Raw genomic sequence first — 11,170 nt, forward strand, 5'->3', positions numbered from 1 at the left:
CAAATGAATAAAACAACCTTATGCTCCTCCCCTGACCTTCTCTTGCTGCCTTGGTACACTGCAAAGCATACACCTCCATCTTCTCTTTTACTTTCTCCAGAAGGGGGAATGCTCATGTGTAGCTGATCAAGTTGTTCTATGATTTCATCCTCTAATAAGATTTGGATCAAATGTGGTTTTAATCAACAACAGAAAAATCCCAACAACATCATAGCATCCTTTTCTGTGATAGAAGGATCTTTATAAGCTGCTTCCTTAAAGAATCTCTTTCCATGCAACTTTTATGTCTTAAACTGACCTGTGGATGAAGAAAAGGCTGAAAACATTTAACCTTTGGCCTTTTCCATGCTTTCAGTACCAAAAGAATCTTAACCTCAAAGATATGATGAAAGGTGCCAAATGGGCCTTCATTTCCATTCCCTCCCTACAGATCCAGACGAATGGCCTTTAACTTTCTGCATCACATGTGTGGGGAAAAAAAATATCAGACAAAGATCAAGATGTGTTACTGCATACTCAGAAACATCCCCATTTTATCAGTAGGGCCAAATTCCAAGCCCCAGCAGAACACACAACTGATTTTATGGCTGCTCTTTCCCAATGCCCCCAGCATTGAAAAATTTCTTCGCGAGGAATTAAGTACAAAGCTCATCAGAAGCAGTGAGGACTTGGGGGGATCAATTACCTACATACAATTTCATCAGGGGACACACACACATCCCTCAGGTCCTTTCACACTAGAGGAAAGCCTGGCCAACAGCAAGGATTTAATTACCTCGAGGCCTTCGCTTAGGACTGATTTACTTCTGTTCACAGGATCCATTTTGTTCAAACCTGGTGCATCGATTGACTCAGTGAATAAGTAGAAACGTAACGCAGTAAACACATTTGGTTCCTGCAGCTCTGCAGTGTCTCTGTAACTGCACTCGTGGTAAGAAAGAAACGGGGGCTGTGCTTCCTGCCAGACTAATTTCAGATTTAATAACAATTACGTAGAGGAAGAACACAGAAGAGAAATTTTTAATTTGGATCCAAGGCAGAAAATGACCTTCTTCATCAGCTTAAACTACGGCAAAGTATTCTGTGCATCAAAATTTACGTTCTCGTGCAACTTACTTGACATATTTTTAGGACTTGGATGTACCCACTTCTCCAAATAACATTCTTATGGCTTACTAATGCCATATTAACAAATTAGGTGATAATATTTGGTTCTCAAATTGCATATTTTGAGACACTCCTCACCTCACCCCCCCCCCCCCCCCCCCCTTTCCCTCTGTTTTTGTATTTCACAGAGCCAGGTGAATTCCTTTTTCATTCAGTACTTCTCTCACAATTACATTTCCCCAGAGGCAAAGGAAAGGCTCAGTGATCAACTTCAGGAACACTGAGCTAAGCAAGCTGACATATATAAATGGCACCAAGAACACAGGCTGCAGAGACCTTCACATTCACAGCAACAGAATGATGCTGCATTGCCTAAGCGTAAAATGCTCCTTTTATTCCCAGCCAGAAAGGAGAACTATTTCTTCCCTCCTCCTCTTGGGAGAATGAAAACAGATCAGAACCTCAGACCAATCCTTGCACTGGCTGGAACTCAAAAGGTAGACTTGGGAGGGGTTGGAGGAAGATATAAAGGCTGGTGGCTGGAGACACAGAGTGGCACAGAACTGAGTGACTCAAGGAGAGAAAGAATCAGAGACATCAAGACACGAAGATGAAACTTCTTTTTTGCCCTGGATTCTTCCTGCTGCTTATTGTCAGCCAGAAGCAGGCAATGGCCAAACCTATTTCCAGCTTGCAGGTAAGTGCTGCTCAATAGAATGGAAAGAAATTGATGCTCCTTTAGGATGTAGGCACCTCAGATTACCAATGTTTCTCCCAACCCCAGCTAAAGAAGTAGGAGGCATTCAAAGGGAACACGACAGCAGAAATCCTGAAGTCAGGCAGGCAGAGTTATTTAATGGAGGGAAACTGAAGCAGCCAATTACTGGATTTACATTTCTGATCAGTTGAGGAAGCTGAAATGGAAACATTTTTCCCATGGGGTCAGTTTGGAGATTTCAGATTCAGGGTCATTCTATGATTGAGTGAAGCAATAAACTTCTGGAGAAGGAATTTGCCTAGAAGGGCTCCTTCCTGTAGACTTAGAGCAGCCACCTGCATGGTCCTCCCTCAAGCCTCTAGTAAAAGCTGAACATTGAATTAATAGGTTGTGCCTGCACAACTGTGAAGAGGATTTTCTCCTCTGTGCAGTGCAATAATACAGTCCCTGCTCCTGAGCTCCAGAGGCAGAACTGGTAAATAAACCTAGAAGCCTCTAGGTTAACTGAAAAAAATACCCATTACCCCTTCATTTTTCTCCTGTCCTCCTCCAACCTTTCCTTTTCTACTTTTTTCCCCCTACTCAGAGTCTGTCCATGCCGTTAGATGAGGAGCTGGAGCATCCCCTGGTCTCAGAAGAGAGGGACCGTGAGCAAGATGGCTCAATCCCAATAGGTGCCTTTGAGCAGGAAGACGCTGAGTTCCAGTGGACCCGAAACACCAGAGATCAGCCTGCAAGGACGTCCACTGCTGACAGTGCTGCCCAGAGGCTCCTCAGTGGCCTCTTAGGCTTACCTCAGAGATATCCAAACAGAATCAAAAAGGGTCTGTCCAGGAGCTGTTTCGGGGTCAAGTTGGACAGAATTGGGTCGATGAGCGGACTGGGGTGCTAACTGCTTACTGTGGTAAGAGAGTCAAGGACACATGGGTTTTGTGTATGACTTGTATAAATATGTAGAAGAGCTCATTTAATTAACCTTTAAGAAAGGGTGCCTAGAGTAACTTTCATCCTCCTATTGAAAACACAGTTAATTAACTTCACTGGCAGAATATATAATCAGCAGTATGCTTAAAACCCATGAAAACCACAGCTCTGCTTTACCTGCTTTTCACTCCTTTCTCCCAGTCAGATGTATGCACTTCACGTTGTCACAGATGCCAGATCAGGGAGGCTTTCACCAATTCCTTAGGGATTCTTCTGTCAGTACAAACTCTGGGGATGCAGCTGGCCCTAAAACAGAAAGCAGTCATCAATTTCCATGTGTGAAATCCTGTCCACATCTTTTTTTTTTTGTTTTTGTTTTTAAACTTATTCTTTTGCTTTCTTGACAGGACTGACCTGGAGGGTTCAAAGGACCTGCTGGCTATCAGTGAGATATTAAGCCCTTATTTGCATTGGTTCCACCAACCCATCTACAGATGATGTACTGAACCTCTCCCCTAAATTACTTAGGGGAGACAGAATAGGACACACCATAACTGTATGCTTATTTGTATCAGAGTAATTATTTGTGAGCATCTACCAGAAATGTAAGTACAAAAAACATTTGTACTGTTTATGTAATAAACGTATAAATGAACAGTTTCCATTATGTCATGGATAGTAAACTTTTTTTTTCCGTAACTGGGTGAATTTGTTTCAATCCTTTGCTGCAATTCTCTTTTATGTACCATTCCTGAAGGGGATGCAGTGCTGCTGTTTGCAATTAGACATAACCCACTAGAATTCAAAAGCATATTAGAATCTGCTCTCTGGTATAGGTAAATTGGAGTAACCTTCCTGAAGTTAAAGATCTCATACACAAGACACCCAGCCTTTGGCCACTATTGTTTGAATTTAAAGGACAACTGTGTTAGCTAAGTTTCGGTTTTGCTCCTTCTAAATGCAATTCTTGTGGAAAGAAAAGAAGCCAGGATCTGCAGGAGAGCTATAAAGAGCCTGACTAAGAAAACTTGATTCTTCTCTCACACTGTTCTCGATATACAGCTTTCCCCCTCAAGCCACAGACTTGCTCTAGGAAGGACATGAATGCTACAAGCTCACAAGAGCATATCATACAAGCACTTAAAAGCTGTCTATCAGATACAAGAAAGCACAGAATTATTTGCTAATGGAGATGGTCTCCCCTTGCCCAAGCCACCAGCAGCTCCTCTCTGTATTTTCTTCTGATCTCTCACCCTTTTAATACACCTTGCATATTTAGAAATTAGAAATTTAATTAGATTAAATTAGATTAAATTCTAATTAAATTAGAAATTTAATTCTACCTGTCTGTGGCTCTTTCAGCCTTCAGGACCTTTATCTCCTCAGACCACTAGTTGGGAGGTTATCAGCAATGGTGCCTCAAACCCTGAACAGGAACTGTGAAACACATCCTGAAGGCTGCCCTACTTACCAGTCTCTATGAGGTCTTATGCTGTTTCCTACTTATTCTGCTTAAGTTAATTTGATAACAAATCAGCAGCAGCAGCAAAAGCACCCTAAACAGTCACTTACTGGCAAGGAATGGTCTCACCACTTCCACAGGCACCTCCAAGCCTCTCAAACAATGGAATAACCCACATAATTAATTATTTGTGCTGCCTTTCTTAAGCAAAGCAACATGTAAATGAAGTACTTCATCAATAATGAAAAATTAGAGCAAGGAAGGAAGGATAAGAGTACCTCCACTTGTCAGCAGCATTCACTTTGCACTAGACATGTAAAGCATGGTCTTAGTGCTATTGCTACAGCATGATGAGTGTAAGCAGCATTTCTAGATGGAGTCCCATTCATGGGCAAATCCTCCTAGAGTTCTACAGCCTGGTTGGACCACACATAAAACTCTCCTGTCTGTAGCTTCCATCATACAAACACCTCTCTCCTGTACATTCATTGCTCTAACTCAATATCCTTCAGAAAGAGAGCTTCTTTTCTCCCAGTAGAGAGAGTTACAATAAAAAGAAGCAGACCTTCACTCGTAGAAACCCCACAAGGAGCATCCAGCTCTCTTAAATAGATTCCCTCTTGGGCATGCTAGCCCTAGCATGGCCCAGGTGCAGCCTAAATGGTAGCAAGGTGAATCCACACAGCCTGCTGACAAGCAATGAAGGGCAAGTATGTTGTGACAGCTGGTGCCAATGGGAAGGTGTAGCATCCTTCCTAACGATGCTGGGTCTGACAGCCTCCCTGCAGTAACCCTAGGAGCAGATGTGTTCTCATAGGCCTGAAAGCTTCCTGATGGTGGAATTTGAATGCTGAAAACACACTAAAAACTTTAAAAAAAAAAAAAAAAAAAAAAAGTGCTACTGGAATCTGTTTCCTAAACATCCTCGGCCTGTTTACAAACTCAGCTGTACTACCTTGAAATTATTTGTGGATAAAATAAAATAGGTCTGAAGAGGTTGAAGATTGAGCTGTTGTCAACAGAATCCTACAGCAGGTGAATAAGAAATTGCTAAGATCTTCAACTCCCCCGACACTGAGCTGTAACATGGCATCCTATCAGCTGGCATTTGGGGTGAACATTTAAAAAAGCCACTATTCATAAGGAAAGAACAATTTATTTCACATAAAAGGCCCCGTAATTAGGTCCCTAGGACTAAAGCCAGATGTGTCTGTACTTTAGGCAATTTGCTGAGTTCTATTAGCATTTAAACAATCAAAGCTAACCTTTGAAGTTAGCATGCCAGTCAGACGGGGAAGCTCAGCTCTAGCTGTGTCATTTCCATCCCCACTAAGAAGCAGTGCATGAATTTACCAGCCAGGGTTACAGGAGGAGCTGAGAAGAAAAGCTTGCAGTAAAATAACACCTACACACCATGAAACATACACATACCTTTCCCAAATGAGTCTTCTTTCAGGAAAGGAGGCACTGCTTGTTGTGATGCTTTAAACAAAACAGCTTGCTGACTGGTGGATGCAGAGATCATCATCCTACACCATCTGATATTGTTTGATTCCAGTCAAAGACAAATGATGTCAGCTGTAGGCAGGTTTGTGGGACAGAAAGACCAAAAAAGAAGCAGGGAAGGGAATGTAAAAGCATAATGTATGTTGCAATACAGTATGTGGCAGTAAAAGTCCACAAAAACTTACTGTAAAACTCCCTGAACTCAGAGGAAAGGCATTATAGGATCATAGAATCATTAAGTTTGGAGAAGACCTTTAAGATCATCCAGTCCAACCATCCACCCATCATTAATACTGCCACTGAACCGTGGCCCTAAGTACCACATCTCCATGTTTTTTGAACGTTCTTTGGCTTTGCTGAGCTAAAGGGCAGACCCTGAGACAACGGCCCAAGCAGAAATCACTGCATATCTACTGAAATCAAAGAGATTCATGGATGTCCAAGCAGACAAAGAGTGCAGAAAGCAGAGACCCTGGCAGTGATTGAAAGGACCGTCTGCTCCTCTGCCCACTGGAATTTACTAATTTAAGAATGTAAGAATTTACCAGAGTCATCTTGATTTGATCCTTGGTACAGGAGGGTGCAGTGAATGCCTGAGGAATAACGGAATGGCTCAGGTTGGGAGGGACCTTAAAGACCAGCCCATTCCAGCCCCCAGGAAGGCAAGATGCATCATCTCAGGAATTTGTAAAATCTCCTCAAACCAAACCTCATTCTATTCCCAAAGAACAAAAATATGTATGCAGAGAAGAAAAGGCTGTGTGGAGCTGCTGCAGGCAGGGAAAAATTCCAGCTCCTTCTTCTCCCTCCCAGCAATGAGAAATGATACATCCCTCATCCCTTGGAGAGGAAATCAACCCTCTTCTCAGGTAGCTGCTGTGCGCCTGTGGATGTGAAGCAGAGCAAACAGGCAGAAAGCACAAGGTCCTTTCCTGCATCACCTCCTCCCTAACAGTGATGGAGAGTGGAGGGAGGGAGGAAATCACCAGGAAAATGAGTGCTGCCAGGAGGGGAGGAGGTGACCTGGGGCAGTTCTCTCCCTCTGAAGGAGGTGTTGCACTCAGGGAACCCCCCTCTCCCAGAGGGTCACCTATGGGGCCAGTTGTAACCAGTTCCCTTATCGAGGCTGGGGGACAGAGCTCTGGCTCCTGTGGGGATCTGGAAGGAGGCAGCTGAGCTCCCTCTGGGCAGAGAGAGCAGGGATATAAGGAGAGGCTTCTGTGGGTAAAGCGAAAACACAGGGAGAGCTGGGGATAGGATAGGAAGAGAAATAGAGAGAGAAGGAGAGGATGCATCTGCTGGATCTTTGCTGCAAAGCCTCACTACTGCTGCTGTTTATGCCATGGGCTGGTGGTGAAAATGATGCGGAGCTGCAGTCCTTGCAGGTACTGGGGCTGGGACTCCTGGGGACATGAGGACAAGAGCAGAGCTGCCCATCTGAAGCTGCAGCTGCCACTTCTCACCTCTGCTTCCCTCTCCAGGAGCTCCTGGAGGCTTTGGAGCAGCTCCAGGAGGAGGAAGGGGCACCAGCCTTGGAAGATGAGCTGGGTGCTGGGGCTGAAGCTGGTGGCTCGGAGTGGGATCTCCAGGGGCTAGAAAGCAGCCCGGTGGGTGCCCTTCTGCCAGCTCTCAGCCCTCCCCAACCAGCGGAGGGACAGAGCCAGTGGAGGAGCCTCCTCTCCTCCTTCGGACGGAGGCATTTCTCCGGCTGCTTTGGGACGAGGATGGAGAGGATCGGCGCGCAGTCAGGACTGGGATGCAATCACTACAAAGCCCGTAGGTCTTGGGTCAGATCCAGAACTCCCTGTGAAGTGGTGGGGACAGGGGCAGCTGGCTGCCAGCCTCAGAGTAGCTCCCCTACCCCTCCAGCTCTTTGCCCTTTATTTTTTTCAGGTTTCTGGAGAAGAAGGAGAAGCTGAAGCCGGGACTGGCTCTCAAGCACTGGTCTTGTCCCTCTGCTGGACAGCCAGCCTCCCCCTGGAGCTTCTGGAATTTGGGGTATACAACAATAAACCTTTTGTATGAAGCTTCTACTGCCTTTTGTAAGTGTTTTCTTTGGTCACAGAATAGCATAGATATAGAACTCCTCCCCACCCCCCAAAGTCCTCCACTCCCTCTACCCTAAGGGCTTGGTCCTTGGCACTGGCCAGATCACCCTGCCAGGTCTGGAAGGCCGTGTAGCACCATTCCATGCCAGGGAGTCACCCCAGTAACTCTCCTTGCTGCGCTGGAGAGGCACCACAGCCAATTCCAGACCCATGGCAATGCGCTCAGATGCCTCCCACGAGCATTTCACCGCTCTGGCTGTGAATCCTCCCAGGAGGTGGGCAGAGGGTTAATTCCAAGTAGTGTGCTACACATGCCCCGTCCCATGGGCTATGCCAAATTTGGCACGGCGGGCCGCCACGGGGTGGCACTGAAGACAGAAGAGCTGCATGGCTTTAAAAATACATTTGGCAGCAGCCGAAGGGCAGCCAGGCCTTCAGGACCGGGGACAGACGCCAGAAGCCCGCAGCGAGGAAATCAGCCCCTGCAGGGACGCGTTGCACGTCGTTACCTTTTCCTTTTGGTTCCCAAACTGATGGTCTTGAGCCTATTCTGTGCTGGTGAAATCTCACCTGGATCACCGTGTGGGGTCCTCAGTACAGGAGAGATGCGGACCTGTTGGAGTGCGTCCAGAGGAAGGCCACAAAAATGATCCCAGGGATGGAAGGCCTCCCTGCAAATGGTGATGGGACAGGGGAAATGGTTTCCAACTAAAGGAGGGGATTTAGATTGGATATAAGGAAGAAAGGTGATGAGGCACTGGTACAGATTGCCCAGAGTGCTGGAGGTGCCCCATCCCTGCAGACACCCAAGGTCAGGGAATGGGGTTCTGAGCACCTGATGGAGCTGTGGGTGTTCCTGCTCACCGCAGGGGTTTCATCTGATGGCCTTTAGTGTCCCTTCCAACTCAAACTGTTCCATGATTCTATAACTCTTGATCTAATGGAACTGCAAGAAAAGAGAGCTTGGGTTGGCGTACGGCAGAGTTCTTCTGAAGGTTTTAGTCACCTCACCATACTGCAGGGGTAGTGGCAGTGCTAACCATGGCTGGGCTCTGTCCATGTGCTATCTCTGCTCCTTTCAGGGATCCTCTTGAGACCCTCCTCCTCCTCAGCTCCTGTCCCATATTCCCTCTCCTAAAACTAGTTTTCCCACTCCTAAAACTGGTCACAGTATGCATTTATAAGAACCTAGTGCTCTGTTTAGAATCCTAGTAATTAGTGTACAAATAGTTAGCAAAGCATGGGTAATACCTTGGTCTTGTCCCTCCACTGCTGGACTGTAAAGCCAAAAGTTCCTATTAGCCTTGCAAGGGTGATGATGCTGAGATATCCCAAGCAGAAAAACAAGTGAGCTTAATAGCTGAGTTCTATCATTTTACACCCCATTTGTTTTGTCAGAGCTGTCAGATGGATAACAGAGGACAGAATTTGTAAACATGATAGCTACCGTGACAGCCAGTCAGTTCATCCCATCTGTATGCTTTCATATAGGCTATGTGAAATAGTGCACAGGCATATCCACGTTGGAAAAATTCTATTGAGGCTACAGTTGGGCCCCTAGATCTCATCTATCTGCTGTGGAATGTGGAAGAATGAAAGTGAACTAATTAGTAAAAGAAAGGAGTAGCTCTTGGTCCAGGTTACTGAAGGCAGCCTTGGAATATTAGGTTGTTCTACACAGATAGGCCACTCATAGCTAAATATTGCCTCATGACTGATACCACGTTCCTTCTTTCTCAGAGCTGGGTCTGTGACCTGGGGTTTGCTTTACAGATGTGCTGAGCTCTCAGGCAAAACTGACAAGGAGCAACAGGGGTTTTTTTTAGCACAGGGACAGCACTAGAGAATAGTTGGCAGGTGGGAGCAAAAGGAAAGAAAAAGAACAGTAACAGACTCTGATTACTTGAAACTGGACTCTCAGTATTAATGAATACCATTTATAATACTGGTACTCATCCATTCTCAGCTTACAAAATGAAGATAAGTAAGAAAATACCTGCAATTATTTAGCGAACCATGTAGACATTGCAGCACGGAGTGTCAGTAACAAAGCTGTCAGGTTGGTAACTCTTTCTTTACCACAATTTGAACAGGACTAAATAACAATGGGCTGGAACACATTAATACAGAACTGAGTACTGCTTTATGATACCATACAGATGAGCTGACTTCAAGCCATGCTGGGAAAAAAGCAGTATTTGGGCTCGACTTCACAACCTTGAGAATGCCCTTTCCTGTATAATTTTGGTAGGCAGGTCATGTGAACAGCATGTCTGCATGTTTGTACACAAATACTGTGCTAAGACACAAAAAGATATTTTATTCTATTATTATTTAGAAGCTGTACCCTGGAGATTGTTTCAAGAGCCACATTCCTATGAAAAGCCAACAAATTATTACTAGCCTGACATAGGCAACTTCGTCATATATCTCTTCCCGTTTCAATTTTGAGTATAAGGAATATTAGGAAAATGCAGCACAAACAATATGCTTCAGAGTTTGAAATATATAAAAAAGTAACTAAACAAAAAGTCTTGTTAATTGCATGAAAGACAGTGCTGGAAGAAGACCTAGCAGCAAGTCTGCATCATTGTAAATTCTCATTTCAACGCAGACAGTTTTCAGCTAAGCTTGAAAACTTCAGTTCTCAAAGAAACCAGTACACAAAAATTAATCCAGAATCTGGCCACCTCCTCTTTAAATATTATTAATGCAGGGTCAAACCTTACCACGGATGTTTAAAGAAATCCCACTGGTTTAAATGTCCAGCTGTTAATAGTATAATAAAAATTTTTCCGCGGTGCCAAAGTCAGTTCCATGGGGCTGGAGGAACTCAGTGTCCCCACAGCGGCTGCCAGGAGGTGCAGATTGGGTGCTTCTGTTGCTGGCAACATGCAAATACAAAGTCTTAATGTGATCTCACCTCTACAGCGATGGGGAAAGGGAAGTGGCCCAAACCTGAGATTTTCAGCACGCTCCATGGCATGCGGTGGCTACATGTATTCCTTATATAGAAGGAGAATGTGCATAGTACTTTAGGTATCCTAAAAGTAGATTCATCTTCAGCCTTTGCTCTCCACCAAATACTCATCTGCAAAGCTTCCTTGCTTTCCTTATAAACAGCAATTTCCCTACGGAAATCTTCTAACTGAGCAGAGTTTAGAGCGGCTGTTTCCCACCTCCCTAAATCTGAGCATAGGGGTCTCTTGAAGGAAAATTGCTAAGAATTTCCAACTGGACTATGTAATCACAGCGCCTGGTATCAAGAGGAGGGGGAGTGACATGAAATCACTGACTTGTGACATACATTCCTCAGCAACAGCAGCTGCTGCCTAATGACAGCTAATAAAGGGAATCTTCCCTTGACAGAACCGCATGCCTGCAGTGGGACTGGAATGTGCCCCA

The 11,170-nt window shown here is 45.0% G+C and overlaps 1 protein-coding gene and 1 long non-coding RNA gene across 2 annotated transcripts in view; one reads left to right on the top strand and one right to left on the bottom strand.

The window, feature by feature from the left end:
* LOC128084929 (uncharacterized) overlaps positions 1-11,104 on the bottom strand; it is a 30,248-nt gene extending 19,144 nt beyond the window's left edge. The window contains exons 1-2 of the long non-coding RNA XR_008208744.1: positions 10,495-11,104; positions 2,927-3,055 (exon numbers count right to left, since the gene is read on the bottom strand). This is a non-coding gene — a long non-coding RNA (uncharacterized LOC128084929). The remainder of the gene's footprint in view (positions 1-2,926; positions 3,056-10,494) is intronic.
* On the top strand, positions 1,674-2,842 carry LOC128084925 (C-type natriuretic peptide 1-like). The gene is made up of 2 exons (XM_052691620.1): positions 1,674-1,804; positions 2,412-2,842. The coding sequence occupies exons 1-2, from the start codon at positions 1,718-1,720 to the stop codon at positions 2,715-2,717; spliced, it is 393 nt and encodes a 130-aa protein (XP_052547580.1). The 5' UTR covers positions 1,674-1,717; the 3' UTR covers positions 2,718-2,842.
* Positions 11,105-11,170: the final 66 nt, after the last annotated feature.

Source organism: Tympanuchus pallidicinctus, unplaced genomic scaffold, assembly GCF_026119805.1.
Source record: "Tympanuchus pallidicinctus isolate F22 unplaced genomic scaffold, pur_lepc_1.0 scaffold29, whole genome shotgun sequence".
In the NCBI taxonomy this organism is placed as follows: Eukaryota; Metazoa; Chordata; class Aves; order Galliformes; family Phasianidae; genus Tympanuchus; species Tympanuchus pallidicinctus.

What these genes read in the sequence shown, in the direction of transcription:
- LOC128084925 (XM_052691620.1), top strand. Translation starts at nt 1,718, where the DNA reads ATGAAACTTCTTTTTTGCCCTGGATTCTTCCTGCTGCTTATTGTCAGC. An exon ending in AACCTATTTCCAGCTTGCAG is followed by an intron (nt 1,805 to 2,411) that starts GTAAGTGCTGCT and finishes CCCCCTACTCAG; the next exon opens with AGTCTGTCCATGCCGTTAGA.